This window comes from Nematolebias whitei, chromosome 3 (assembly GCF_014905685.2).
Source record: "Nematolebias whitei isolate Nwh7 chromosome 3, NemWhi1, whole genome shotgun sequence".
NCBI classification, from domain to species: domain Eukaryota; kingdom Metazoa; phylum Chordata; class Actinopteri; order Cyprinodontiformes; family Rivulidae; genus Nematolebias; species Nematolebias whitei.
Window position 1 is genome coordinate 11,320,696 of NC_056500.1, and position 17,774 is coordinate 11,338,469.

The 17,774-nt window shown below is 37.2% G+C and overlaps 1 protein-coding gene across 1 annotated transcript in view; it reads left to right on the forward strand.

Annotated features, from left to right (window-relative positions):
• Positions 1–15,476, forward strand: part of anos1b (anosmin 1b) — a 52,036-nt gene extending 36,560 nt beyond the window's left edge. Inside the window, exons 8-14 of the mRNA XM_037674521.1 lie at positions 951–1,158; positions 6,443–6,581; positions 11,334–11,531; positions 11,791–11,888; positions 13,194–13,362; positions 14,381–14,613; positions 15,336–15,476. Of these exons, the coding sequence (XP_037530449.1) occupies positions 951–1,158; positions 6,443–6,581; positions 11,334–11,531; positions 11,791–11,888; positions 13,194–13,362; positions 14,381–14,613; positions 15,336–15,476 (1,186 nt within the window). The remainder of the gene's footprint in view (positions 1–950; positions 1,159–6,442; positions 6,582–11,333; positions 11,532–11,790; positions 11,889–13,193; positions 13,363–14,380; positions 14,614–15,335) is intronic.
• The last annotated feature ends 2,298 nt before the right edge of the window (positions 15,477–17,774 follow it).

Here is a 17,774-nt window from a genome sequence, read left to right on the forward strand (position 1 = left end):
GATGACATGATTCAACCTTTTTGTTGTTATATACCTGGATGACTGAGAAAACAAACTTTGTGTTTTTGAAACCATTAGTGAAAAGGCCAGACTTCAGGGGTATCTGAGGCAGGCTTGAAACACAAGAGTCAGGGTGGCTTCTGGGTAATACCAGATGGCTAGGCCTCAGACTGACGAAGCCCTTTGGATGAGGGGCGAAACGTTTCTTTTTTAACAAAAAAACGAAGTCCAGATGACATGATTCAACCTTTTTGTTGTTATATACCTGGATGACTGAGAAAACAAACTTTGTGTATATACTGCAGTGTTTTTCTTTTTCTGAGGTCACATAAAGGTCAGGTCATGTCTTGGATGTCCTAATAACAGAAGTGATGATCTAATAGCTGGCTCCCATCATGATGTAAATTAGATGCCTCTACTGTACTTAGAGTAAAAGGAAGATTGTGACGCCACGACTGAAAGCAGCTCACAAACAAAGAATCTGCCACATCTACATCTGAATGACTGTTGGGGGAAACCCTGCACTGTCTGCTTCAATATTATTATTATGACTTTGTTTACCGTATTTTTTGGATTAAAAGGCGCATTAAGTGAAACTAAAACATTTTGACAGATTTTTGAGCGCTGTGTACCACATAAAATCTGTTCGAGATCAGTAAGCACAACCAGAATTAATACATAAGCCGCACCGGTTTATAAGGGGCCCTGCGATGGACTTGCGACCTGTCCAGGGTGTACCCTGCCCCTCGCACGTAGATTGCTGGACATGGGCATCGACGACCCCCGTAACCCAAAAGATAAACGGTAAAAGATAATGGATGGATGGATGGTTTATAAGGCTCACTGTTGATTTTTGAGACAATTAAAGGATTTTAAGTGCGCCTTATAGTCTGAAAAATACGGTACGTTTATTTGTTGATGATGTTTGACTTGCAGCGTTTTCTCTCCAGGTCACTTGGAAGTGGGCCCACAGTGGCAGTCTTATTACACTGGGATCCCCCCAGAGAGGGAGACTTACCTGTTCACAACTATAGAATCACCTGGATGTCTCAACATACAGGAACAACTTTTAAACACAGATTTCAAACACATGCAGTGCACATGAAACCTGCACACGAACAGAGTAAAAAAGAGACCAACAGCATGCTGACTCGAGGGGTAAGAACACCGTCTACCTACTTATTACTGCAAAAATTATACAGTTTTTAATTGTTGCTGTCAGATTGATTTTAATCCTGAAGTTAATACTCTGAAGTTATTGCTGTCATGCTCATTCTTCACCTCTGACCTGAGAAGCTGGTAGGATTTACATATTTTCATGTATTGCCTGGATACACAGATGGACATTTCAAGCAAAACACTCTTAATGCCCACTCATCTAGTATTAACCTGTCTAAAATGTTGTTACAGAACCTTAAGAGGGCTGAGCATAAAAACATGTATATCATAATGAAAACACTGTGGAGAAAAGTGGGCTGAATTTCACCAAAATTATTGCTAATTATGGTTCTGTTGAAGTTATTGAATGTACTTAAATTTAAAGGGGCTTTTTTGTTTAACATTCATTTTTTTAGGTTAAATATAATTTTGCACTGACACAAAGCAATATATTAGTTATTGGCAAGTTAGTTAGTCATTTATTTAGTTAGTTAGTTGCTTAGAATCCTGATAAAGACATAACGCCGAGTGACTTTGAAGACAATAAAAAAGCACATTCCTCTTCAAGGTCCTACGTCATTATTGTTAAAGTGGTCTTGATTTACTCACACACATCTCCATCATTCCCAAAACATTTGCCTGGCACATTTAGCATAATCCTACACACTAAAATGGAAAAGAAACGTAGGAGTTCCATTTTAGGGAACACTTCTAGCTACAGGTGCAAGTTCATGTTTGATTGACCGAAAGTCGAGCTCATTTTCATCTTCCTTCATAATTTTATGAGTCAACATGACAGATCCAAGTGTTTTGATCCATTTTGTAAAACTATCAGGTGTTCAGTAAGTGTAAGAACCACCAAATCTTAAGTGGTCTGAAAGTACAACACACACGCTTTAAATTTACAAGATGTGTTGCTGCACCTGAGGAGTTTTACTATGTAAACCCATTCACACACACGTGCACAAAGACCCATCTTGCTTGTTGTGACGTTAGCGACTTACAGGAAAATGCTGCGCTCAAGTCAGAAGAGATTCTGCCATTTGATGTAAACTAAAACTACTAATTTAATATGATTTTATTCTGTGAGTTCAACTGCATATTTGGAGCCACAGCCCAATATTCAAAAAGGTAAAAGTCAAAACAAAATGAAACAAGAATCATTTTTCATGACTTTATAAGGCAAAAGAACAGACGTTTGAAATGTAGACATTTTAAATGGGCACAATGTCTGCAATTGTTTATAGGAATATCTTTAAAGTGAAACTAGAGCTTAATCAGCTATTAATTCATGTTTGTTATTTTAAGCTTTTTAAAAAAAACTTTTTTTTTACAGAATAACTCCTAAAATGAGTAAATGTTTGGTTTTAAATCCTGTTATCTGGATGATAAATATATCACACACTCCATGAGTTTAAGTGCTGCAAACCCACATCACAGCTATAAGTGTATTTGTGGTTTAGTTGTAGAACAGCTGTCTTATTCTATGACCTTAATATAACCGTAAGAAAGGTTGTTTTTATTATTTGTCTGTAACAGCCTCTTCATTATGATTTACAGTGGTAAATTTGGTCCCATTCCAACTTTTTGAGATGTACTGGTGGTGTCAGTTTCAAAATAATCACACATTTATCCTCTGCATTACACTTCATTTTCATTTTGCAAGTATAGTTCGCCAGCTGTTCTAAATGGGACTGTGGATTCATAAGAATGAACAGGAAGCAACAACACACACACACACTCAGCTACATATGGATCTTACATTTACCACTCTCTTACATCAATTTTAAAAATTAGACATGATATAATCCTTCAACTTAAACAATGTCCTGCTTAACCCAGTGAGGCCCATAAAAAATCTCACAAATGAGACTTGGATGGAGACGCAGAGGAGCTTTTCTGACATCACGAGGCAGGATGTGGATTTAAATAATGAGCAAAAAATGAGACACGGCAGGAGGACAAACATGTGCAGGCTGTACATACCACTAAAGGTGATTCAAATGAAACTTACAGCGTCAAATGGTGGTTTTCACATTTTAAATATAGATATATAAATAACGGATTTTAGAGGTGTTTATTGTTATTCTTTATGTAGTTTTTTTATGAATTTGATTCAATTCAATTCAGTTTATTTATTTAGCGCCAAGTCTCAACAGAAGTCTTCTCAGGGCACTGAACAGAAACATTCATATACATAAAAAGCAAGTTAATAACATTGTTTATTGTTATGACTCTTGAAATGAAGCATTTTCAGGTTTACAAATGCAACATGCTTTATAAATGGAATGCATTATTATTAATATTATTATTATTATTAACAACAATTCAATTCAGTTTATTTATAAAGCGCCAAGTCACAACAGAAGTCGTCTCAGGACACTGAACAGAAACATTCATATATAAAAATAATAATTTAACATTATTTATCTGAGGAGCAGACTGCTTTGAATTTAACTCCATCACAAACTCTCATCTTACGCAAGCATGAAGGCGACAGTGGAAAGGAAAAACTCCCTCATGAGGAAGAAACTTTTAGCAGAACCAGGCTCAGAACAATCGGCCATCTGCTTCTACCGGCTGGGTTTGAGAGGAACAGATACACAATGGCAGGTCAAGAATCACGTTAAGATAGAAATAGTATCAAATGAAAACTATTCAAGTTTAACAATTCATTTAAGGAAATGAGGTCAAAGGTAATTAAAAAATGATCAATTTGTCTTCTACAGTATTCTAAACTTAAGGCAGCATAACAAGCTAACCCTAATTATAGGATTTATCAAAAAGGAAAGTGTTAAGCCCAGTCTTTAAACTGGACAATGTGTCAGCCTCACGGACAGAAACTGGAAGTTGGTTCCACAAGAGAGGAGCCTGATAACTGAAATAACTTCCTCCTGTTCTGCTCTTGGAAACTCTTTGAACCACGAGTAAGCCTGCAGTCTGAGAGCAAAGTGCTCTGTTCGGAGAATATGGAACAACAAGGTCTGTAATATAAGATGGAGCTAGGTTGTTGAGAGCTTTGTAGGTTAGAAGTATTCTGGATTTGACAGGGAGCCAATGGAGAGAAGCTAAAACTGGAGAGATATGATCTCTCCTACTAACTCCAGTTAAGACTCTGCAGCATTTTGGATCAACTGAAGACTTTTTAAAGAAGTTTTTAGACACCCAGACAACAAACCATTGCAATAGTCCAGTCTAGATGTGACAAATGCAGTTTTTCTGCATCATTTTTAGATACAATGTTTCTAATTTTAGCAACAACAACAACAAAACAGCAACAGTACTACTACTAAAAAAAAACTGCATATTCACTTGGAAAATGCTGTGTACTACACACTTACTGAAGTCTTCTGCAGATGTTTTGCATTTGCACTTTGCTGAGTTTAAAATACAAAAATATTCCTAAGATGAATTCAGCATGAACCTTGTAGAACGTAGCTGTTTAAGTGCTGTGACATTATGCACGTCTGACACCGTGGCACAGTAATAACTTCTGACAGCATAGCCATATAGACTGACAACTGAGAGAAGTAGCTTTCCTGCATTTGAATAACAAATTTAACTCAAAGCATCTGGAAATGCACTGACAACATGCCACTCAGTGCTGCATGAGGGCATTTGTGTTGAGTGTAGCTGTTAGCTTGGCTTAAAAACTGGACCAGTCTAAGGGAAGTGGTATACTGTATAACTGTTTTTCCGATGTTCATGCAGTACTGAAGCTGCCAGTACAATTTTCTCTGCTATGAGAAGCATGAGACCAGGAGAGTGATGAGGTATTAAGATGCATGTTGCAAAACAATTCGTGGTGTCACTGTTGCCCAACTCAGCTAGTCTTTTTTGTTTTTACTTTAGTTTAAGAATGGTTATTTGCGCAACAATTGCTCTTAAAATGGGAGGCTTTTGTTACCCTGATTATAGGTCTGATGAAAAACAATTGCAAAGCTGCTAAGTCCAACATCAAAATACTCATAATCATTATAAGCAACACGGAAAACTTTGAAGAAAATCACCGATGCTCTGCACAAACCTTTGATTTTGCTCACTAATTGGCATAAATAAATGGATAATGAAACACAATAAAGGAAGGTTTCAGCTCTCTAAGGATTATTATTTACTTCAAGATAAAAACATTTTTCAATTTACTGAGGTTACATGCAGACACGCTCATATGGACCCAGCTATCCTAAGGAGTGATGGAGAGCCCAGACCATGCCTGGTGGAGCCATTTATCTGTAGTCTGGTCCTCTGTTCTGCATGGCTGGGAGGTCTGGAATTTAAATCAGGCCCCCTAACTGGTGTTTCCTTCTTGCAGCTGCATGTAGAAACACAAACAACAGCATCACAAACGGTATGAAGAGGCAGAACGACTTAGTTTTACAGTTTCAAATGTCTCTCATATCATGGAAAGCATAAATAAGGTTTTTGCTTCACTTTAGCTCAGTATTTCTTAAATGTGAAGTGTGTACAGTATATACATATACAGTATATTTAAGTTGCACATTTTTGTGGGATGGACATCTGTCACATTACAGTAAATGTGATGGCAAAGAGGGAATTTAGCAGAAATTATGAAATATGGAGGAAAAACAAGTGCTTTTAAATGTAATTTTTTAATGTTTAATGTCCACTGACATTATGCACCAAAACAAAAACCCAAGCTTTAGTTGCTTTCTGTTACAATACACTTATATAATTGTACAGACCACACAATTGTCTTTTTTTGTGGGTAATGAAAACTACAACCCTGCTTTGTCTGAAGCGCATTGAGAAAACAGCTTTTAACTTGCTTTTGCCTCTCTTATCCAAACACACACTTACACACACATTTATCCTTCAAGCATCTTTGTTGTGGCTAGCTGAGGTCCACAGAGATAGAGCTGATTGACCGAGGGCCTGTTAATGAGCTGCCAGTCAACCAGCAGACTAATGCAGAACAGGCCTCGAGTATTGGTCACAAATGATGACATACACTCAGCATGATGATGTAACAAATTTGATTGACAGCGAGGATGGTGATGGTGGCAGTTCGGTTTCTTTATTGGGGGAGCCAGAAAGTTTGAACAAAAACGCTATATTTTAAAAATAATTCTTGGTGATATCAGTTTTGAAAACAAGCATGAGTTATTTTTTGTGTCATTAATGGTTTAATTGAGAGTCCAGTCCAGCTCCATGTGGTGCAAGCACCATTAATAAAAAAAAGGAGGAAAATTATTACAAAACTACAGTAAACAATGTGTTTCTACAAAAATAATAAAATTAAACTGTGTTTATTATTGTGTTATAGGCTCAGAGTGAGCTGTGGCTGCAGGGCCTGCTTCCTGCCACTTCCTACCTCCTGTCTGTCCAGACGGTGGCCTACTGGGGTCAAAAAAGACTGAAGAGTCACAGAGGGCAGCTTGCTTTCACAACTGTCTCTCGTACAGGTAAACAAAAACACCTTTCTTATAAAGCTGGGCTAATTTTTTATTCATTCAACCTTTATTTATACAGGTTAGACTCAATGAGTCACGAGGACTCATTTAAAGAGGAAATAGGCTAATGACCTATTATTGAGATTGTGGAAAATTTGGGAGATCAACAAACAATTTAACCTCATTTAAAGTTCATGAATGTAGGTTATTTATTGCTGTTCTTTAAAAAGTAGGTTCATGTGCTTTATTTTTCAGGAATCTATACATATATATTATCTGTATGAGTGCAAACACTTAAATGTATTGCAAAGAGTCTGATGAGTGCATTGCTTCTTTTTTCCATACTTTCTGTTAAACTTGTTTTTTTATTTTAAGTAATTATCTTTGACACATAACAAAATACTGTGTATTTTTGCAAGTCTGAGGCAAATATTAAAATGTGTATAATAACATTAATATTATTATTCTTTATTATTTTTACTTACAAGTTTATAACTTGAGGGGGGCACAGTGAATCAGTTGGTAGAGCTGTTGCCTCTCAGCGAGAAGATTGCCGGTTCAAATCCCGGTCAGGGACCTTTCTGGGCGGAGTTTGCATGTTCTCACCGTGCGTTTATAGGTTTTCTCAAGGTACTCTCGATTTCCTCCCACAGACCAAAAACATGCATGTTAGGCTGATTGGTAACTCTAGATTGTCTCTAGGTGTGAGTGAGAGAGTGAATTGTTGTTTGACTCGTTTGTCTCTTTGAGTCCCTGTGATGAACTTGAGACATGTCCAGGGTGTCCCCTGCCTATTGCACAGTGACTGCTGAATAGCACCAGTGGCCCCCCATGACCTGAAAAGGAAGAACCAGATGAAGATAATGGATGGATGTCTGGATGGAGTTTACAATTTGGAGCAGTAAAGAACTTGTTCTGTAGCACAAGTCCTTTTTATTACTTGTCAGAAGCTCCTCAGCTGTTCCTGTTCCTTTAAGGCCTGCCTCCTGGAAAATCTAACATTATTTGATTCAATACCTGTTTTTGAAAACGGGGCGGCTGTGGCTGAGTGGTTAGAGCAGTCGTCCTCCAATGCAAGAGTTGGGTGTTCGAATCCACCAGCAGTCACATGCACAAGTGTCCCTGGGCAAGACACTGAACCCCTCATTTCCTCTGATGTGTGTCCCATTGGTGTATGGATGTGATAAAGCACTGATTAGTCTCTTTAGAATGATTTGTTAGAGATCTAGTAGAGTGCTGTATGAATGAGTAAAAGAGGACACAGATTGTAGTGTAAAGCGCTTTGAGTATCTTGATCAGATAGAAAAGTGCTATATAAGTATATATACGTACAGTCCATTTACCATTTAAAAATGCATACTCTGTTTTTAGTTTCATATGAAGTTCATCATAGCCAAAACAGTAAGAATGGAATAACAAAATCTGAACAGAATGCATGACATTCACACTGTTCCTCCTTAACTTAGCAGATGTTTTACATTCACAAAACAATTAAATAATGCACCAGAGGAGAAGAAAAATAAACTTTTCAAAGCATAACCTGTCCTTTTTCAGTGATGCCAGTGGCAGGTAAGAAGAACTAACTCAGGAGACTTTCCTTTTATAGTTCCACTTGAAGCCCAGCTCTTACCACTATGCAGCTCTGCAAATAAATGCAGACATTTTTGACAATAGAATATAATTAAACATTTAGGGCAACACAACAGTTTGGCTATTATTTGTCAGAAAAACAAAACAACAAAAATACACCATTTTGGTAGATGCTCTGCTTAAGCTAAATTTTGAAACCCTCTGCTTCTAACTTTGCACAAGAAGAAAAACGGTTCCCAGTATCATTTCCCACTCACAATATCCCAAATGATATTTGTTTGAAAAAAAAAAAAAAAAAATCATGTTTAACTACTTAATGTTATACTAACTTATCAAATATTTAGAGATGTATTCATATTGTTTGCTTTTGTTCATTTACCTTTGTTTTGTAGTGAAACAAGCATATGAGACATGTTTAAGGTTGTACTCGTTTATGACTCCAAACTGTATGAAAGTTACCAGAACATAGGTTATTTGTCAACTACAACTTCACTGAATTCTGAATATATGCAAATAGCAAATGGTGTGGCTGCATTTTGAGCAGACACACTTTTTAAAATTAATTATTTTTTGTGTGTGCATAACAACTGTATGCCAGTCCAGGCACATTATTTTGTTGCCTACCTCTGCTCACAGTGTACCCACCTCAGCAGCCTCCACATTTACAATTTAATATACTGGACTATAGTTTTAAACAAAGATAGGAAGATTTGGGACAATTTTTCCATGAATTTAAATAATTACGACTTGGTGTTTAGACCATGTTATGTTTCTTATAAGAAGAACATTTTCGTGCACGTCAAAATAAAGCTCCAGCACTTATGCGATGAACTGGAGACAGCTGTGACAAAATTGTGACTATTTTCAGAGAAAGTTTGCTGCAAACATTTTTTGAACATGTTCACAATTCAAACTGAAAGAGTACAAGCTTTTCACGTGAAAATTGAGATCTGCTGCAGCCCACTGAGATCCTTTCCCCCCCTCAATATTGTGAAAATATTCAGTTACATGTGGTAATAATGTTAACACAAAGACTCATCTGCTACTCTCAATCGGTTTAAAAGGCAGAGATTACCATGCTGCACTTTCCGCATCGTGTCCTCTCTCTTGTGTGCTCAGATGGAAGCTCCCTCGTGTTTCCAGCTGTAGTGACATATCTCCAACAGAACATCTCCTTCTTCCCTTAAGCCATGTGCAGACAGCAACTGTGGAAAAAGTTTGGACTAAATTGTCCACATGTTATCCTGAACATCCTGTGTGTTCATGTGTAAAAACAGCTTTAGGGATGATGATGATGATGACTCTCCCAATCAACAAACTCTCTTCCCCCAAAAAGCTAATACAAAACCTGCTCTACACATGACATCAGTCAGTTCTATTCATATTTGGTTCCAACAATTGTTAACAGTGCTGTTAATGATCAAATTAACTCTATAACGTCTTTAGTTTGACACATTTTTTCTATTCCTTTTTGCATTTTGCTGACTGTCAGCATATTTTTCCAGCTGCAATGTTAAAACACAGAGACATGGAGTACAGCGCAGAGAACCTCAGTTAATGATTGTCCAAGCAGCAGAGGTATTTATAGGTGACCTATGGTCAGCCCAACGGAGGATTATAGCCAGCTGCAGCTTAATTACCAAACCACAAACCAACAATTTCATATAGAGCACATGAGCATTTATAATTCAGGAGTATTAATATTTGACAGAGTCCATGCATCAGCCTGTCAGCCAGTGTTAACAGGGGTCAGTTAGACCATTTAAAGCCAATCAGAGTTTCTGGATTTACAAAAAAACTAGGAAGGCTTGCAAACAGATGTACTTAAACTAGTTCATGATATTTCTCAAACATTATATCTGATGAAAACATATCTGTTGATAAAACTTTGTGGCCACTAATTCAGATTCATTCAGGTTTGCCAATATATTTTTTTATCTTTTAGGCAGACAAAGGTTTGCAGAAAAATGAAGAGTTCAATGTAGATAACAATTTTCTTACATTTGATCAGTGACATCAGGCATACTGCATAAGATTTTTCATTCATTCAACATTTATTTAGACAGATAAATCACATTGAGCCTCAAATACTTTTTTTTTTTTACAAGTGAACTCTGTTTAAACTGACAAAAGTAATGAAAGTGAACACTTGTAGGATTTGGAGGCAAAAAATATTCATATCAAACTCTTTCTTCTTGGCTGAGAAGAAAGACCCTGATAATGAAACAAAAACACCCCGCACATACAAGCACATAGTGACGTAGATATTCCACAGAGGGTGGGGGGAGATGACAAGGGCGGTGAGAGTGTCCAAGGACGCTCCCAGAGGCACTGTAGGAGTTCTGATAAGGATGGAATAATCAGCCAGTGAGATCCGTAAACATTTTCGAGGGGTGTTGGGGAATGGCCAAGGACAACGCCAATGAGAATCCAAGATCAATGTTTTAAATACTTAGTTAAAAACACCAAAGTCCATGCTCAATAATCCAGGTATAAAATCCAACAGTGTTCAGTCAGGTCATCTGGACGGTTTCTTTTTTTGTGCTGAGACGTTTCGCCCTCCATCCGAAGGGCTTCATCAGTCTGAGGAAACACCAAACAAAACTGATTCTCCACCAACAGCTTACTCCAAAGTCTAAAAAAAAACTGTTATGTTGGTGTTAAGATGGCCTCTGGGGTGCGCCCTCTCTTCCTGTGCCTGCCCTCTCCCTCATCCTTCAAATGGAGGACGAAACATCTCAGCACAAAAAAAAGAAACCATCCAGATGACCTGATTGAACATTGTTGGATTTTATACCTGAATTATTGAGCATGAACTTTGGTGTTTTGAACCAGTTTGACATGACTGTCGACGAGGGAGAGGGCAGGCACCGGAGGAGAGGGCGTGCCTAGTGGCCAGTTTAGCACCAACTTAATTGTTTTTTCCCACTTTGGAGTAAGCTGTTGCTGGAGAATCAGTTTTGTTTGGCGTTTCCTCAGACTGAAAAAGCCTTTGGATGGAGGGTGAAATGTCTCAGCACAAAAAAGAAACCGTCCAGATGACCTGACTGAACACTGTTGGATTTTATACCTGGATTATTGAGCATGGACTTTGGTGTTTTTAACTAAGTTTTTCTGTGTGCGTATGTACTATAATCCTTAAAACCCTTGTTTTTTCAGACTTCAACACCAAAGACGAGGAATTCTCCAATGAGCTCCCCTCCTCCTTGTCATCTCTTCCCTACCCTGACCTTGCTGCCTCCTCCTCTCCGACTCACCCTGAATCTCCCCTGAATCCCGTCACCTCTGAGACCCTGCGGCTGGAGGTCGCAGCCCCTCATTACCACGACAACCAGCTGCAGGTGAAGGTGTTCTGGAAGTGGCCATACCACGGTGAGCTTTTTGAACACTAGACATGTTTAAACTGCAATAATATTGCTTGTCTGCAAAATTAAGCATGCTCACAGCAGAGGCAAAGATAGCTGGATCTGAAATGGGAATATTTTACTTCTCAATGTATAATTTTGTATTATAAATGTAGCATTAGATTAAACTTGCTATTTTAAATATCTTGCCTTAAAGCCTATTATTCATCTTTATACACTATAACAGGCTTTCTTGTTAGATTCTTCTTCTGTTTTTCTTTTTGCAGCCAGACAGAAACACAGAGGTCCGTATGTTTTGCAGTGGCGTCCTCATACCTGCAGCACAAATGTTACGAGCTCAAAGAGAACAACAGCGGTGGTGGAGGTATGCCTTCCTTGTCTATGTTATATTGTACAGAGACGTGTGTGTCTGTGGATCAGAGATCAAATTTCATTGCAACTCTGATGCATGTTTCTCTGTCTGCAGTCATCTCTGAGTCTCTGTCTATTGTCACGTTTGCCATAATTGTCAGAGCTCTGGGTAAAATACCTTTGTATCTGCACATGCATTTGTTTTATAGAATCTTATTTTTATGAAGAAATTTCTCAGCAATTTTTAACTTTATGTGCCATTGCAGTATGTTTTGACCCTTTTTTTTTAATAAAGAAAATCCCATATTGGGATGGGATATGGGATTAACCCTTTATAAATAAAGGTTGAATGAATGAATACTATTTTTCCATGCTCAGCAAAAACTTTGCCATACCAACTTTTACCATATTTTTCAGACTATAAGGCGTAATATAGTCAAAAAATACAGATAAAAACATGCATGCTAGACTGCCTTCAGGCCCAGGCCTCCCCTGCAAAAGAGATCTGATCTCAATGGGATTTGCCTGGTTAAATAAAGGTTAATAAATAAAATCACTGTTTTCATACATAAGGCGCATCGGATTATAAAGTGCATTAAGCGAAACAAGTTCATTTTGACAGATTTTTGAGTGCCGTGTACCACATAAAATCGGTTTGAGGTCAGTAACCACAATCAAAATTAATACACAAAGCTCACTGTCAATTTTTGAGAAAAATAAAGGATCTTAAGTGTGCCTTATAGTCCAAAAAATACGGTAATCGGATTAATTCAGCAGTGTTGCAATGGAGTTTGTGATGTCCTTATGGTAAAACACTTTTTGTCAAAGTTAGGACAAAAAAGGCCGAAAAGTCAGCTAAATATAAATTGTATGGAAAAAATGGAGCTCTAGCCAACAAGAGCTTTTCGATAAAGGTGCTTGCAAAAAGTTCGTTGAGCGATTAAAAAAAATCTAACAAAATGGACTCACTTTTCGGCAGCGGTTACCTTTTGTCCAAGATGTGTCATATAAAACTGCTGTTTGTAATTTGCAAAGTTTACAGAACATGATTTCAGACTTTTTGAAACAGTTACAGCATTTGTTGCCATTTCAAGCTGCCAGCTTCAGAGCTGCCAAAGAGCGCCGTGTTTATTTTAACATGGAGCTGACAAGTGCTTATTCTAGACAGGTGCTGAGACAATGACTAGAGGTAATGTGCATTTTTGAAGAAGCTTGGAAAGGGTCCGTTTTAACAGGGATTACTTGTCCGTTTAGCAACAATTAATGTCTGTTTTTAGCATTTTTAGATGTAGCTTGTCTCATTTTCCTTTTTCTACAGGGCACCCATCACACCATTAAAGGCCTCCAGTTTGCCTGCAAGTACAGAGTCGCAGTGGCAACAAAGGTTGAGCCAAGGGCCGAGGCTGTTGCCTGGGTTACAACCCCAACTTGTGCCTCAATCAGGGTCAGAGGAGTCAAGGTTTTGCCTTGCAACAGTGAAAATACAGGTAACTGATCACAGATGTACAGAAGGTGCTTTCGGTTTGCCAACTGTCCCTTAAAAAAAAGAATTATCTCTTATTTAAAACATTAAAAAATACTTTCTGTAATGATTTGATAAAGAACACGATTGATTCTTTTTTGAAAGCCAGTGCTGATTTGTTTGTTAATGATAAATCAAACAGGTGAATTCTTACGCTTTAAGTCCAAAGAGGCTCTTTTCTTTTCTTGAAGCTGTTTATGTTTCACACGAGTCGAAACAGAATCCAGTCATTAAACCGAAGCTGCAAGTCGTGAGAAACTGGCTGCATTGATATGAAACATTAGTGACAGTGTGATATTAATTAAAAAAAAAAAAAAAAAGAAGCTCTAGAGCAAAACCGATGGAAATTGGAGGGATTTGTGATATTGAACGACTTGTGGTTGGAAGATTAAAATCCGTAGAAAGAGAGTCAGCAGGTTTATCGTCAACAAAACAAACAGGGATTTAGTCTAATCAGTGTTGAAGAATCATGATTTTTATCTGCACAAAGCTATGTTTAAACAAAGAAACAAAAAAATACTTCAGTCAAATGAAGTTAAGAAGTTTGTTGTTTGGACAACTTTTTTTTTTACAAAGTGACAGGACATTATTAATATTTATATGTTATTACAAAAGTCAGGGAACTTATACAGACAGCTCTAACATTTGTTTACAAACTGCTAATATATTTTCATTATTTCTTTTTGTTCCATATTTTTGCTCTGCCAAAAAATAAAATCTTGTAATACTCTTAAATTTGATGACTCCAGGGATGGGCAGAGTGACACATGGGATATGTGTAATTTTAGATTATATTTATTTGTGAAATTCCTTTTCTACTAAGAGTGATGTCATCAAGGGAAATGCAACAACTGCTTACTCACCTTTTATTTAAATATTAATAAAAAACATATGCTTGTTGATATATTAACTCAAGTATGTGTAATGGTTTTATGAACATGGTCAGTTTTGTTTTAATGTAATGTTTTGTCTCGTTGTATCAGAGCACCCCCTGTCTGTAAGGAAGGTGGTGCTACGACCAGAGCGACTGACTGCAGCTTTTCAACAAGTCAATGGCACCTTGCTCACAACAATTCGCTGGAGAATTTCCCATCATGCACTCGACTCAGCTGCTGTTGAGGGTTTCCAGTTCACCTGGACGCTGCAATCTGAGCTCAGTGCAGCAACGGAAAGACTAGAAGACACACGTGTCTCCCAGACGCAGACAATCGGTCCGGTAAGAAAAGGCCTGGATATGGGTATAGTCCAAGCCTTGTATATTAGTTTATTTATTTGTTCCACAAAATGGTAGCACAGTGGCCGATTTAGCAGAGCTGCTGCCTCTCAGCAAGCAGGTCCCTGGTTCAAATCCCAGTGTGCAAAGTTTGTTTTTATGCACCGATCAGTTTAGCTGAGCTCACAAACTCAGAGGCGACCTTGGAGAGACAGCTGCGCGCAGCCACCTCCCCCAACTCCTCATTCAGCCTTCCACTAACCCAAACATATGATTCATGGGCAGAGATAACATTTTCAGCCATAGTAGTTAAAAAAAATATCCATATTGAGCAAAGATTCCCTAACAGCACCAGTGACCCCTGCGACCCAAAAAGGAAGAAGTGGGTAAAGATAATGGATGGATGTTCCACAAAACTGAGCTAAATGAATGAACTGATGCACAAATCTGCTTATGCTGAGTCTTTGTCCTTCTGCTCAAAATACATTTTAAACCAACTCTGTTCAGCTTCTACAAAATGAGCAACTGAGACACACTTTCCAATAGTTCTGTCATTTTCGAGCATCTAAAGCCACAAACAAATGTAGAAATGATCAAAATACAGAACAAGAGGGCTTCTTTTAGTTATACACTGAGGTGCCATGGCAGTAATCAAAATTTATAGGAATCTTTTTATTTTGCTGCTGCAGTTTGTGCATTTACCTTGTGTGTTTTTAACCCTGCAGTCTGAGCGGTCGGTCACGGTTGGGGGTCTCCACAGTGGCAGCACCTACTGGCTGCAGCTCCGGGTGCTGACTGCAGGCGGCAGGGACGGAGCAGCGGTCTCCAAAATCATCCACACACCAGCGATCAACAGCACTCTTTGATAGGTAGCAGACCACAGTCTTCTCCAGCTATTTTTAAATGCAGTCATTTAATAACATGGCAATATTAATAAATACTATTATTTTCTTATGTTTTTAGAGAATATTAAAGCTTGGTACATTTATTCATCTCATTTATTTTAAGGCTACAACCACAAAATTGAAACTGTTTGCTGCAACTCAGGCCTTTTTAAAATTTGACCAGCATCCACTTTTCTGCAACCTTCACTGTACAGCAGGATTTTAAGTGTTTAAAATATGTATAAAATGTAAAATAAACTCTTTGTATGAGCAGATTTTCTCTTACAATATATATTTTTTTGCTTTCGTCTCCTTTTCTAATGTCAGATTTCAAATCTCTCTTGAGCTATGTGAGCCTGGACAAACCTTATTCTTTAGCTTTTTCTTGTAAAATTAAAAAAATGCATACAAATGAATAAATGAACTTTATCTGTACATGGTGCCAATTTTTTGAAGCACTGAGTAGCTATAATTAGTCTTTTTAGTAAAAGAAAGCATACTCCTTATTAGAATAGCAATTTTCAAATGTTTTCTTGTTGCTTCCTTGCAGAAAATGCAGTATTGTTGTAAGAGATGTGTATGAAAGCATTAGTCCTTTTGCTGTTTATTTGCTATTAATAAAGTCTGACCACCTTACATTATTTGAGCCAAACACACTTGTAAAAAAACATTTCTGTTGTTTTATCACAGTAGAGAACGATAAAGCACTGACTTTATGCAAAATTAATTCTTGTATAATAATGGACAGATTTTTCACAACTAATTATCCTCTTCTTTATCCTTGATGTTCAAAAGTTTCAATGTAAACTCAATGTTTTAATATTTATCTCACTTTTTTTACTCTGTCATGCATAAATATGATGAATATGATGCATTTTGGCGTTATATGATTTCTTTTAAAAGGCTGAAAGCTGCTGACGTCGTCTGTAATTATACATTTTCTGCTGTGTAACTTTCCACCATGTGTAACTTTCTAATTAATTCATGTACTTTTTGACATTCAACTTTATTTATTTTTATTGTACTTTTTTGTAATTAAATTCATTTAGACACAGTGTGTTTTGCATTATTTTAGGCATTATTTATTGTAATTATTGCAAATAATTAAAATGAATGCCAGTTTATTTGTCGTATCAACAGTAAACAGAAAGAAATATAGAAAGAAAAAAGAAATAAAGAATTGCTTGGTGGGTAAAGCGCCCCATTATGAATAGTTACCACGTGTTCTTGATAAAAGAAGCTGAAAGTCAAACAATTTATTTATTTATTTATTTATTTTTTTGAATGTCCAGAGGACCAGATTTAACTTTTTTAGATTTTTCTACATGGATTATTGAGCATGCATCAGGATGTCTCCTAAAAATAGTGTTTTTTCTTGGCACTGTACCGCAGTTTCTGACCATAAATATTATTTTCTTGTAGTTTTCATTAAGAATCATTCATCCCTGTATAAATAGATATCATAATGAAATAATCGTGACCTTTAAAAGTAGCGAGCGGTTCAGTTTATCCAATGATGGTGGGTTTTTTCGGAACACCAGCGGCTGAGACCCGACCTCGTGACGCAATCAATGCGCGACGACGGGTTTGAATTGTTTTCTTTTAATCGTGGCCAGACGGACCTCAGTTTGATGCTTTATAAACAAGGTGGTGTATAACGACCTTTACTTTGACTTTTTAAAGCAGCTTTAGCTAGTTTAAACTTCGAATATCCCCAAACCCTGACTTGCAGCGGCTTTATCCGTAGTCGCTTCTACTTCGCTTTGAAAATGGAGGAAATCGCTGCTTTGTGTTGTTGCTGCAGCTATTAGCTCAGCCAGCTAGCCCCAGAGAAATGGGAAAAACTTATTTGTAACTTTACTGATTGACATATTAGACGCGTTTAATAAATTTACGAGTCCATTTATTGTTAATTATAACTCAACTGTAACAGTTAACTTGAAAATGATACAGTTTCTTGCTTGTGAAAGCTAAAAGCAGCATAACAAAAGCTAAAAACAAAAAGCAGAACAGTAGCTTTAATATATATCTGCAGGTAAAAAGACGCCTCGACAGCGATTTATCTGCGACGCATGATATTTTATTGCGTATATAAATTTGTGTTTTTAATTTTACAATGCTATTCTGCAGAACTCATTCATTTTACATTCCTGGATAAAGAGGGTCTTTCAGGCTGAATATTAAGACTGATTTGTGAGACTTGTAGTTGAGCTAAGTCTCAAATATAATTATTATAATTTTAACCTTAATTTAAAAAAAAATAGTTTGGTATATAACAGC